Raw genomic sequence first — 13013 nt, forward strand, 5'->3', positions numbered from 1 at the left:
TGTTTCCCTATATTTCATAATATCGGCGACAGGTCAGCTGCTATTGTTTTTTTAATGGTATAACATTGTTTTTTTTTTACAAAAAATCTAAAATACTTTTATTTAACTGTAGATTGGGTCCCATGTGGGTAGTGGGAATTGCAGGTATGGTATCTGGAATCTTAAATTGTCTCACACCTGCTTCAGCCTATCACAACTTCTGGTCTTTATTCTTAGTACGTGTTATAAAAGGATTTTGCGCGGTATGTGGGTCTTTTATGCCAATTGTAGTTAAATTTTTAATGAATCATAATGAAATCGCTTACCTTAAATATCATCAATAAATACAAAAGTAGTTTTGAAGTTTTAAACATTTTAGGGTGCAATGTTACCTAGTATGGTTCAAGTGCTGAGACATTGGGTGCCGCCAATTGAAAGAAATCATTTTATGTGGGCCTACTGTGGTTAAGTTACTTTATATACTTTAGAGATTATAAATTACCAGTATAATAAATATTAAGATTGAGAATTATATAAAACAAAACTTGATTAAGATTCCAATAACTTGATTAACCATCTAATTATTTTTGTAGTTAAGTCTGGGTTAATATTTATCAAGTATTTAAGTCAAAATTAAGTTATTATATTCATTTGTTTACTTTATTATATGTAGTTTATATAAAATATCCCACATTAAATAGCTCTGCTATGATAGTGACATATCCGTTTTTAGATAGTCCTAAACATTCACGGCGACTTGTTCACTAATAAGCTAACGAAACGAGGATTTTGCTGCAGAGATTTTATTACAGAACCCTCGAAACGAAGTGTACTTATGTTTCTTTTTGTGTATTTATTTTTTATAAATACGTCACTTTTAAAAAAACGAGTATCACAATCTGGAAATTTGGTCAAATAATAAATAGTTAAGAATGGTCTTTATTTTTGATATAATCAATATAAATTACAAATTTATCATTGTAAGTATTGTCTGTTCCTAATATATTTTATAATAATTTTTCTACAAGGTATTACTACGGGCACTTGTTCTACATTTTTGATTTGTGCCGCTGTTCAATTTTATTCTCGATGGCCAGTGGGATTTTATGTGTGTGGTGCATTGCAAATTTTATGGTCGACCGTTTGGGTACTTGTTGTTAACGATTCACCAAGAAAACATCCATGCATAAGTGACGAAGAATTAGAATATTTAACAAATACTATTGACAATGTTTTTACAATTAAAGTAAGTCTTATTTTTTCTACGTTATTACTAAGTTTTTCTTATATTTCAAAATATTGCGACGGTTTTGAACAGTGACAAACGAATTTCCACGAAAATTATGAAAATGTTTTTGTCATATTATTCAATAGACGCCATTCAATAGATTGCAAGGCAAAGGCTTCCGTCAAAGATCGCCAGAACTACCGGTCTTGCGTGCATCTAGTCTTTAATCAGTAAGTCGCCGACCTAGCTAGTGGAGAGCCTATCCCCCGCAGTGTCTACCCGCTCGTGGTGGCCACTTCAGAGCCTTCCGGCCCTTTCGGCCGTCGGTTACACGATCATGTGCCTCAACCACTGCCATTTCAGAAGAGAAATACTTCGAGCTACGTTGGTGACCTTGGTTCTTCTTTAATATTCTTTAACATAATAGTGACCTCCCAAAAATAAGTTGTATACAGCGAAAAATTGATGAAAGTGATCAAAATGTTACTGTCTATTTTCTTTGATAGAATATTTAATTTTTAAGTATATTTCTAACAGAGACTGCTGAAAATTGGAAAATAAATAGAGGTTTAAAGAGATAGATAAATAAAACTATCTTCATTCTATGTATTGTAGCATTTTAATAGAAATATCCCATTGACTGGTCTATATGTGCCATATGATTCTTAAGTATGTCGAGCGATTCTTATAGAATTGTATTATTCCAATAACCCCTTCGTTCCCAATTTGGTTCAGGATGCTGGAAGTCCACTGGAGCCTCGATAGGGATCTACATTAGCCTTACAAAAAAAATGGTCGTCACAATTAATAAGACGAAGTAGTGAAGAATTAAAATGTTGTCTTGACTTCACCTATCGTTATAGACAGATAATATATTAAGTAGCTCATCGACTGTGGTAAGAAATTGCATATTTCATATTCAGTACGAAGTGCTCAGTCTTGCAAAGCGTTACTGTTGATCGCAACATTTGTTCGAGAATTTGCAAAGGGACGAAATACGACTTATGGTGTTGCACTTGTACACTATTAATTCGTAGTTGGAACTAAGCCGCCATGTTATTTTCACATTTTTGACGAGTTTTGGAAATATGGTAGACATGTAGCTGGAAAAAGTCTACAGGAACAAGAAAAAATTTTAAAATGGTCTATGAGAAAACGTCTGCGCACCTCTCTGATAACCTCTTTGCTTGTTTAAAAGGAATTGAAACACGGATCGAAATACTTTTGTGTCTAATATTCGAAATGTTATTGCCAGCTTGTGGTTTCAGTTGACGAATACTCAAGCTCCTTGGAGAATGATTTTAAAATCGAAACCCTTTTGGGCCTTGTGTATTTTAAATTTCGGCTATGCTTGGATAATTATTTCCTTGTGTATACACGGTCCGCTATATTACACTTTGGTGCTTAAATACACTTTATATGAAGTAAGTGATCAGTGGTATAATTTAAATTGTTTACTTTTATTTAATATCTAACGGAATATTGCTTACAGGCTTCGGCTCTTACAGCATTACCTTTTCTATTAAGATTGGTAATAGGTACAATAGTGATACAAATATTTTTCTGGTATAAACAAAACGACAAAATAAAAAGGGTTAAGCATATAAGAAAATATTTTATATTTGTATGTAAGTATAATAAACGAATTTAAGTTTAATATTATCGTCATTTCAGTCGTAAGACGCCTGAGGTTGTTCATAGGCCTCATAAATTTTCATTAAGACCGGCTGAAACCGGTTTGCTAACTGGAGTCCAGAGTCTTGCGATGACATTAACAAGGTCGTCTGGTCCACGCTTGCTGGTTAGTAGCCTCCACTCCAGCACCTTAAAGCTCCAGCCGCCATCTATACTGCGTGCAATGTGGCCTTCAATTTTTGTACATCTTTTAATGTCCATTACATAAACGATCTCAAAGTAAAATCCCAAGCAAAAGCCCCTCTATGGCTTGTTAAGCAACTGAGAGTTTACTAAAATAAACGTAGTGTTAGTGACATACCATTTTTTTTGAAAAATCGTGTCTAATCCAATCAATCTAATCTAATGAAATTTTCTGAAATTAAAATTTTCATTTTAATATATATATTATTAGCACATGTGATTCCGGGGGTTTTGGTATCTTCGTTGTGGTTGTTTCCTGCGATTCCAGGGCCAACGATTTTGACGTTAGCAGTAGCGCTAACTGCTGCCGGAATGGATCTTACTTTTGACATCTGTTACGTAAGTAATATATGTAAAAGAAAATAAACTTTTATTAATTATATTGTTTTTCAATAATAACTTTATGCAGGAATTAACGCCAATGTACGTCAATTCTGTGAATACGATTATCAAGATTATTGGAAATACTTCTGGTATTATCGTCTCCTTATGTGTTGGAGAAGTTACGTATAAATTTAAAGTAATAATAATTTTATATTACGTACGTTAATTTAAAAAAAAATTACTTGGTAAATTATAAAAGAATTCTTAATTTCAGAATTCAATTCATGTTTGGAAGAATATTTGGTGCTTCCATGCTACTATTTTATTATTATCAGGGATAGCGTTTTTAATATGGGGTCAAACCGTCGTTCAGCCTTGGAACTCTATTAAAAACAGGTTTTTAATAGCAAATTATCGTTTTTTAATATTTATTAAATGTTGCTTACTGTTTTGTTAAGAATAATAAGTAATTCTAGAGGAATATCCGAAGATTATCAAAGTAACAGACATAGCCAAATGAATTGGTTAGTTGACGTAGCAGTGGGCAGGCCACACAGTGCGCATAACAGTTGGCCGCTATGGCCATAAAGTTTTAGAGTGGAGACCACAGACTTGCAGTGGCTTGTAGGACGTTCACGAGGTGGAACCTTGTTAATGTCGTCGAAAGGTTTTGGGTGCAGTACGTTTTGAAAGATTCTAATGGAAAATCTATGTCGGAGGCCTCTGTATAGTAGTGTACGTCTTGTGGTGGAAAGGAAGATTAATAAGTATTTTTTGAGTCATCGACATATATTAAATCTATGAGGTGGCCTATGTCTAGCAGTGGACCTCCTATGGTTGAAATGATAACGATAATAACGATGACGACAAGTATTATTGAAACTTAAACCTTGTCTCGTCCGTGTTTAGATCACCAGATTGACAAACTGGTAATCTATTAAATCGCTTTGGGGACGCTATATGAAATGACTGATCACGTTTGAGCATTCGAGAATGCCCGAGAGGGGCAAACTGCACGGAATTTGATTATAAGTAAAACAAACAGAAATTCATTAAGAAGAATTCTATATGAATATACGAAATATTTGATATACTATCGATTATCACGAATTGAACTGTATTGGATTATTTTATGATGATTAATTTCATTTTCATAATATAATTATTAGTAATTCACATCAACAGAAAAAAAATATGTGTTTGTTAAGACAATTTTTTTTTATTTTCAGACCACGTCGCAAAATTAATCTTACTAACATTAGGCCCTCGGTTATGTCTAATATTACTGAAGTGGAAGAAAATGATTCCGTGTTAGTACATATGAATTTACTATAAACATTTCTGGTTTGTTGTAATTTACTAGAATAACTGTAATAATGTTTTTTTATATAAATGGTTTTTGCGTTATTTAACATTTTAATGTAAAAAAAATCTGTAATATTTCCATTTTCAGATGTCAAACAATTCTACCACAAAGCAAAAAAAGTTTTTTAACACAAATTTGCTAATTTTTTAAGTAAACTTCTTAACATATAGTATAACAACATGCAGCTTGTTTTATTGATTAACGTTATGTTTAATAGATAAAATATTTGATGGAGAATATTAAGACTTTGTATTTAATAAAGATTTTTTCCCATTAAAATGTATAAAAATCTTAAAATATTGCAATATTACTGAATTTTTATACATACACCTATTATCATGCTACAAGAAAATAAATAATAGCAACAGTTTTGATTTATTTTTCATGACAGTAATAGACTACGGTAAGACGAAGATCTTGAGTCAGCGCGTCTTGCCGGCGGTGATGACCTACGGATCCGAAACGTGGTCTCTTACGATGGACTTTATAAAATGACTCAAGGTCACCTAGGGAATAACGAATAGAGCTATGCTTCATTGCAAGATTGAATCAGAAATGAGAAAATCTGCAGAAAATCAAAGTCACGTAGCTTGTAAAATTCTTCGTCTGAAGTGGCAGTGGGGGTTCTTTTATAGCAACCACGAGCTTTAGCAACCATACGCTTTCCAGTGAGTGGTCCGACGACATGGTCAAGGTCATTATAGCGATCTTTGAGGAAGGTGTATGTCTTTCAATTGCCATCTATCGGCTAATATGACGAATGAACTATGTCCTATGGCTGATGAATCGACATTATAATTTTTATGTGCTTATACACGTAAATATATTGTTTTATCCGTTGCCCGAAGGCTAATGGAGACGCACGGTGATATTGCGTGCTCATCACAATTACAATCAAGCTCCTTACGCTGATCCGCAACTTTGAAATGAAAGCTAAAATGTAACTACTTGCAGTTGTGCAACAGACAAATTCAATTAGGTTTATCACTAAAAAAATTTGACAGTAAATTTTTGATTATTTTATATTAAAAAGTCGATAATTGTGTAAAGTAGTGTTTTTAAACTCACGCTACTTTACATAGAATAAATATTTTAGTATTCGTGTTTTAATACTATAAAATATTTAAAATTGTTTTTGAAGAATTAAATTGTCAATAGTAAATGTTTAAATATATCAATAGTTATTTAATTGTAATAATACAATTATAAAATTTTACTTACAGTACATGTCTTTAAAGACCCTGGTACAAAATCGTTAATTTTTATAGTTCAGTAAATCTGTATGATAATCCTCTTTTTAACATTAAAAATATATTAAGAAACAAGCTTTATTTTTATGGATCATGTGGACTCGTGTCAAGTGATATATATAGTCATAGTGATTGAGACAGTTTTCAAATATGACAATGAATTCTGTCACATGCATGACTGACGTTTTAAATCAAATTGGAACTGTCTTTGAATTTTAATTTGCGAAAATATTACGATCTTGCTTTGTTGTAATATTTAAGTGTATAATAAAATGATGTCCCTTAGCATAGTGGAGTATTACGCCGAACAAGAGAGATATAAATGTGGTTATTGTAAAAAACCGGATACCTGTTATAGTCATGGTAAATTTTTGATATTTGTAAATATTTTAATTCGAGTAACTTTCATGTAATTTATTTATCATTCATAAATTAATAACATTTACTTCACATTGACGGTTGAAAGTCTTAGAAACTTTAAATTACAAAATTTGGTAGTCTGGGAAGTATATTTAACTTGTGCATGTTTTTGTTTCTACAATCTATTTTATATGAATAATTATATAAAAGTAATAATAAAATCAGTTTTATTTTTTAATTTCACTAGTTGTGCTATAATACTTGAAATGCCTTAGATGCTTGTTGTCACAGTTTATGCAGGACATATAACTTTTAGGCTTATGGGCACACACAATGACTGTTAGTGATTATCAAGACTTAATAGACAGGGGTTGGAGACGTTCAGGCAAGTATTGCTACAAACCTACCTTGGATGCTACTTGCTGTCCCTCTTACACTATACGGTAAGTTTTCTTTCATACTGATTTTTCCATTTATCACTGAAATATAAATATATTTTTTAAATGTTTATTCTTAATATTTATTTGTTAAAAAACATCATTATTTTAACCTATTATCAATTAAAGATGTAAGGCGTTAGAATTCAAAGCAAGTAAATCTCAGAAAAAGATATTGAAAAGGGTCAACAAGTTCTTGATGGATGAAAAACATGATTTGGGAAATGAAGGTGAAAGAAAAATGTCTACTAGCCAAAGCTCAGAGAGAATAGAATGTTTAGAAGGCCATGACCAATTTATGGAAGCCAAAAGAGATCCCAAAGTAATTAACATTAACAATATTAAGATGGTTTCTGAAGAATTAATCAAAATGAATCAGAGTGAAGATGCAGCTAAAGGTAGAACATTTTTATTTAATAAAATTCAAATTTTCCAATTTGTCTCATAACATTATAGACCAAAACATCAACTTATATAGACACTGCAGACTATATCTGCTATATAGGACTATATAAATTAACCAAGGTTTTTTGTGATCCATTAGATGATCATATGACATCTACAATTAGTATGCAAGTTCCATAACATATCTCAGATCTTTATCTTCTCAGTTTTAAGTCAAAATTAAAAGTATATTAGTATATAAATCTTATCATGGCATTCAAGTGTACTTGATCAAAGTGTGTAGATTGTTTGTTAACTCATTCACATGGTTGTTATTATAATAAATACATCAAACATTGTTAAATTCATTTAAAAATAGCAATGGTTGGTTTTTGGCCGGTTCTTCTGAACAAATTATTCTTAGCTGGTGATAGCTTACTTCTTCTAATGTTAAATTAACTGATGATTCCAAAACCTACTTAAATAAGGATATTTTGAATTTAAATTAAATTAGCATTTTGAGTGAATTTTGAGCACGGCAAAAAGAATCATCCTATTTCACAAATCTAATATATGGTGCCATGAAGGATTTTGTGTTACAATACATTTTATATAAACACACAGTTATTGTTGTGCCATATCAAATACAAAACTGCAAATAAAATCATTTTGTTAATTTCATATGTACATAAGTATTAAACTTTATTCTTTGAATTGTAAATTGATTACCAATACAAAATAAATTAAATACTAACAAAGGAGTGTTCTGTACCATACTTAACTGTAAATTTTTTGCAACATCATGCATTGTTTGTAGTTTTCAACAACATCACAAAAATTTTGGAAAGTGGTTTAAAACAAATCTTTGGCTATTTAAAGAGTGATAGCTATAAACGTTTATATGTTATAAACTGTAACATAAGTCTATCTTATTGATCTTTTAGTTACAAAATTTGCAAATAATAATTTTGACATTCTCTACAAATTTGTCATGAAATCCATAAATTTATTTAAATCATCTGTGGTTTTAGAATAAAGCATAAATTTTTATAATAGGTTCCAAATCAAAATCTTTATTAATGTTGAGGTAAGTCAACCTATATTCTAAATCAATATTATTTAACATTACCATGTATCTATGTTACTTTTGTACTTTCAAGATTTGAATTGAAATTATCTTCAATTTTTTATCACTACCTTTACAATGAGATAGTGTTACTTATTTTGTTTCCATTATCAATTGAAAAAATACTTTATTATTACATACTTTATTATTTATTTTTGGTTTAGGTTTACCTAAAAAATGAATAATAATAAGAAATAAATATGTTTTCAAATCAATTTTAAAGAGTTTTATGTTTTCTTTTGTTTAAAAAAATTATTAAATCATGTATGCAATAACAAAGTATGTTTTACTGTGGTTTAGCTTACATTTGTTCCAATATAAGATGAAAGAATACAAGCTAAAATCAGTTTGTCTAATTGATTATAACTAGTAGAACTATACTATAAAAATTTCAAGAGCCAATTATTGTCTGTAAAATACAATGGATTTATTATTACATGGACAAATATTTTCTCAATTTAATAAGTTTTATGTTATTATTATGGCTGTGCCAATACACTACATGAAACTAATATTTTCATTCAAGTTTTGCAGTGTGAATAAGCGCCTTTAAGTTTTTGAAATTGTTATTGAAAATTATGAAACCAATGTAACTACCATTTTTTTTTGTTGTTTTACAGGTGATGCAACATTGAATATTTGTGATACTCTACCAGGAACATCTAATGTTTTACCAGTTAAAAAGGGTAAATAAGAATAACTTTCTAAAATTTACTTTATTTTGAGTATCATTTTATCATATTAAATAATGATGCAGATAGTGGTCCTGACCCGAATAAGGTGCCATGTAAAAAAGCAAAGCTATTAAGGCGAGAGAGAAGATTGGAAAAACTTAAAGAGAAAGGTGTGGATGTTAGCACAATAATAAATCCTGATAAAAATAAGGAAAAGCAGATAGAGGATCTAATAAATGAGTTACCAGAAAATGTGAAACATAAACTTGAGGTAATAAATCTCTTAGTTTCCTAGTACATGTTGAATTAACTATATATTTCCAGAGAATAAGATAAACGTTGTCAATAAACGTCATCATAATGTCAACCGATAGACGCTCACTGCGTGACATAGGCATCCCCCAAAGATCATCATGATGGCCGGTTTTATGCTACCAGCCTGCATTAAGTGATTTGTTGCAAACTTGTAACAAACATATATTATGTCTTAATATTCATATATTCTCGTCTTTGTTTTAAGTAGATGTAATTAAATGTAGCTCATTATCATTGTTACTATATTTAATTACGATAAGCAAATAGTGTAAATTGTATAATATTAATTTTCTATTAAATTAAAAAAAATCAACAAAACCTACAACAAATAAGCCTATAGAAAATAAAATTAAATATTCATTGATATTTCGTGCTGCATATTTTGAGCCTTACAAAAAATAACATTTTGTAATAATCATCATATGTTTTTTATCACTTGTATTAGTTATCACATATAATCTGCAACAGTATGAGATCGATTTTGACTATATTATTTATGTATTTTTGTCTATATTATTGACTTGGATATAGATTTTGTGTACGTTTATTTAATTTATATAAATTCATTCTTGACAATATTTTAGTGCTCCCTATAAATAAACCCCCGCTTACGACAAGTTATCCGCTTAATATATTTTTACAGACTTTTTGACTGTTATTTGATAGTAAAATCAACTATTTATCAATAAGAGATACGTAACTTCTCAACGTCTTTCATGAATTTACTTTGCGGGTGCCGGGTTCAACGCGTTGTTGGAAGTGGGGCTGGGTGCGGTGCTGATTTCTGTCACTATTTAACCGATTTTTGTAAGATCCAACTAACGATGCTTCAGAAGCTCGTTATAGAAATAAGCTAATATTCGCCCTTTACAGGTCAAATTCCTTGACCGGGTTAGATTTCTCTTTGTTATTTGTTTTTGGCGTCTACATCCACCGCAAATAGTCACTCTAAGTTTATTTAAATTTATTTCGTTGGCTTGGACAGTATTTGTTCATTTTAGACGTATGTTTTTATGTATATTAGCTTTCCAGGGAACAGAAATTATTATTAAAGGTTTTAGTAATTTTGAAAACACGTCAGAGGGGACATTTCCAAGACGTTGCGGTCATATCGTCGGTGGAACAACATTACTATTTCATTTTTATACGTGTCTATAATAAGCGTCCAATGAAAAGCTGCTTTAGGAATGGAAAAAGTCTTTTGTTGTATTTTTACTTTTTGAGCCTTCTTTCACAATAGTGAAGGTTTTTTGTTGTTTATTACATTTTTATTGTCTTGTTATTGACAGACTAACTTCAGTAGCAAAAGCACTAAAATGTACAGCACAGTCTTTCGTGGTGACGCGGGGCTACCTGTGTCTCGGAGTATCATACATTACTAGCAAGTGTTTAGCTATGCAATAATTTCATGTAATACGTAATGTTTTAAAACCCCGATGACTGGAAGATAATAATTCGTTTGCTGTTGAGACAAGATCGTAAAATTTAACTTAATCTCTATTAACTCGTAGTATTAGTAACTTGGAGTCGGCGTTTCTTAACTTATTTATGGTTTATACAATACAACGGATTATCTAAAACTTTTTGTTAACATCAAAAAAATCGTTTATAGATAAAATTGGTGAGAACTACACCTCCAAGTCCGGAGTGGCTAGCAACTGCCAAGGAAACACATGAAGTTTATGTCAAATATCAGATGCGAATACACGGAGATACAGCTGAGAAGTGTTCTGAACCAAAGTTCAAAGACTTTTTAGTGCAGAGCCCATTACTGGTGACTTATCAAATATTCAGTTTTGTTCGGTTTTTGGAGCGCTAATTACATTAATCTTTATGATTTTTTAGGAGGAACATACTGAAGTTGGACCTCCCTCGGGCTACGGTTCATTTCATCAACAGTATTGGCTCGATGGAAAAATAATAGCTGTTGGCGTTATTGACATTTTACCAAAATGTGTATCTTCTGTTTATTTCTTTTATGATCCTGAGTATATGAATTTATCTTTAGGAACGTATGGTGCACTCAGGTAGTAGTTTATCGCATAGTTGTATTTTCCACAACTATACATTTTTGTATTTATGAACCTTTATATTTTTGCAGAGAAATAGCCTTTACGAGACACTTGCATTCTCTATGCCCGGAACTGAAGTATTATTATTTAGGATTTTATATCCATTCTTGCCGGAAGATGCGGTACAAGGGAAATTTTCATCCGTCCGATTTGTTGTGTCCGGAGACGTATAAGTGGTTTCCGATACAAGATTGTCTTATAAAGTTAGATCAATCTCCATATTCGAGGTTGGATCCGGACATTGACAGTGTTGATGAGAATTACCCAAAACATGGAGACGTGAACCATGTGCCTATTCTCTTCAAAGGCTCAGTGTTACCATATAAATTATATAAGAAAAAGGAATCAAAGAGCCGGTTGAATACCGAGGAGCTTATGGACTATCTTCAGTTAGTTGGATCCAGTACAGCAAAGAAATTAGTTTTAGTTAGGTAATTTTGTACATTGTTAAAGTAGCTAAACTAAACTGTGTTTTTACATAATTCCCACCAAGAAACCAGGTATTAAATACGTTTAGCGATGTACTTATTGAACTAGTCATCAATAGTCAACCTTTTGGTAGCGCGAGACAATTTTCTAATGAATTATGCATAAGTGTCATCAACATTCATATTTAAGTCAATGCTACAAAAAAAAAACATTAACATCGATAAGATTATTATGAGATTACTATATCCATGACTTGAAGGAATAAAAAGACTAGAAAAGTGTGTTGAAGAGTGTTCATGACGTGGTACTTTCTACACTCATTTTAGTTTTTCGTTTTGTGTTTTATTAACACGTACCATGCCACGAGAATTAGTGAAGATTTTCCATTCAGGCCGCGTGGGGCGTATACGATCTACACTTAAACAAACAATAAAAAATTAAAAAATCACAAAATTAAAAAAGTCGTTTAAGACGGATGGTTTACACTTTTTCAATACAGCAAAGCTATAATTAGCGAAAAAAAGTTATCTATTTTAATATGTTTCGTACGTGCATATGTGATGTGAAGTTATCTATGTTCGATCCTACAATTCATTTTTGAGAACTGCTAATGGCCTGAACGGAGAGTGCAGCAAGGGCAATACGCAAATACGCCCCACATGGCATGAAAAGTGTAATGGACAATAATGTTGATTGGTAATCAAAAATATTTCGATCATGTCAATGCTATTTTATTAATCACAGTACATTTATTTTGACAGCTAACAACATTTTTACTCATAAAGAGATTGATTAAAGATTTTAATTATTTTTATCCCTGACTTGATTCTCTGAAATGTTTAGAACGTTTCAAAAATCCCTAAAAGTCATCGCAGAATTTTTTTAGTTAATTTACATATTTTTTTCTTTTCGTTTAAATATACCTTGATAATTAATTTTTATATTGCGGTTACTTTGGAATTAAAATTGACGTCTAGAAGACAAAAAATACAGATGCGTCTATAGTGTATATATACGTGAATGCCTTACTGCGGTATTTAACATTGATTATGACGAACTTAAACTCATTTTTTTGTAATTGCAACTTTACTATGTCATAGTTGATTCTTCATTTGCTAAGTATAATAGTATAAGAATCGATTGATCCTTTCTTAATTGTAACGATTAAATATATTAATAAAAAGAACTGTC

At 31.0% G+C, this 13013-nt stretch overlaps 2 protein-coding genes across 2 annotated transcripts; both read left to right on the forward strand.

The window, feature by feature from the left end:
• Positions 1-1153: 1153 nt before the first annotated feature.
• Positions 1154-4950, forward strand: LOC137918916 (probable small intestine urate exporter). Its single transcript, XM_068761850.1, has 7 exons — positions 1154-1225; positions 2476-2631; positions 2700-2835; positions 3297-3424; positions 3684-3805; positions 4639-4719; positions 4863-4950. The coding sequence occupies exons 2-7, from the start codon at positions 2503-2505 to the stop codon at positions 4915-4917; spliced, it is 651 nt and encodes a 216-aa protein (XP_068617951.1). The 5' UTR covers positions 1154-1225; positions 2476-2502; the 3' UTR covers positions 4918-4950.
• A 1260-nt stretch (positions 4951-6210) lies between these two features.
• Ate1 (arginyltransferase 1) lies at positions 6211-13013 on the forward strand. The gene is made up of 8 exons (XM_068761582.1): positions 6211-6388; positions 6702-6828; positions 6952-7220; positions 8953-9018; positions 9090-9277; positions 10934-11095; positions 11167-11348; positions 11423-13013. The coding sequence occupies exons 1-8, from the start codon at positions 6298-6300 to the stop codon at positions 11826-11828; spliced, it is 1491 nt and encodes a 496-aa protein (XP_068617683.1). The 5' UTR covers positions 6211-6297; the 3' UTR covers positions 11829-13013.

This window comes from Battus philenor, unplaced genomic scaffold (assembly GCF_028537555.1).
Source record: "Battus philenor isolate CCGP_79_NKW_IND1 unplaced genomic scaffold, ilBatPhil1.0.hap1 SCAF_15, whole genome shotgun sequence".
In the NCBI taxonomy this organism is placed as follows: domain Eukaryota; kingdom Metazoa; phylum Arthropoda; class Insecta; order Lepidoptera; family Papilionidae; genus Battus; species Battus philenor.

Excerpts from the sequence above, each read along its gene's own strand:
- LOC137918916 (XM_068761850.1), top strand. The coding sequence starts at position 2,503 with ATGATTTTAAAATCGAAACCCTTTTGGGCCTTGTGTATTTTAAATTTC. Across the intron at positions 2,836-3,296 it reads AAAATATTTTATATTTGTAT|CACATGTGATTCCGGGGGTT; the intron begins GTAAGTATAATA and ends ATATATTATTAG. Across the intron at positions 4,720-4,862 it reads GTGGAAGAAAATGATTCCGT|ATGTCAAACAATTCTACCAC; the intron begins GTTAGTACATAT and ends TTCCATTTTCAG.
- Ate1 (XM_068761582.1), top strand. The coding sequence starts at position 6,298 with ATGATGTCCCTTAGCATAGTGGAGTATTACGCCGAACAAGAGAGATAT. Across the intron at positions 7,221-8,952 it reads GAGTGAAGATGCAGCTAAAG|GTGATGCAACATTGAATATT; the intron begins GTAGAACATTTT and ends GTTGTTTTACAG. Across the intron at positions 11,349-11,422 it reads GGAACGTATGGTGCACTCAG|AGAAATAGCCTTTACGAGAC; the intron begins GTAGTAGTTTAT and ends ATATTTTTGCAG.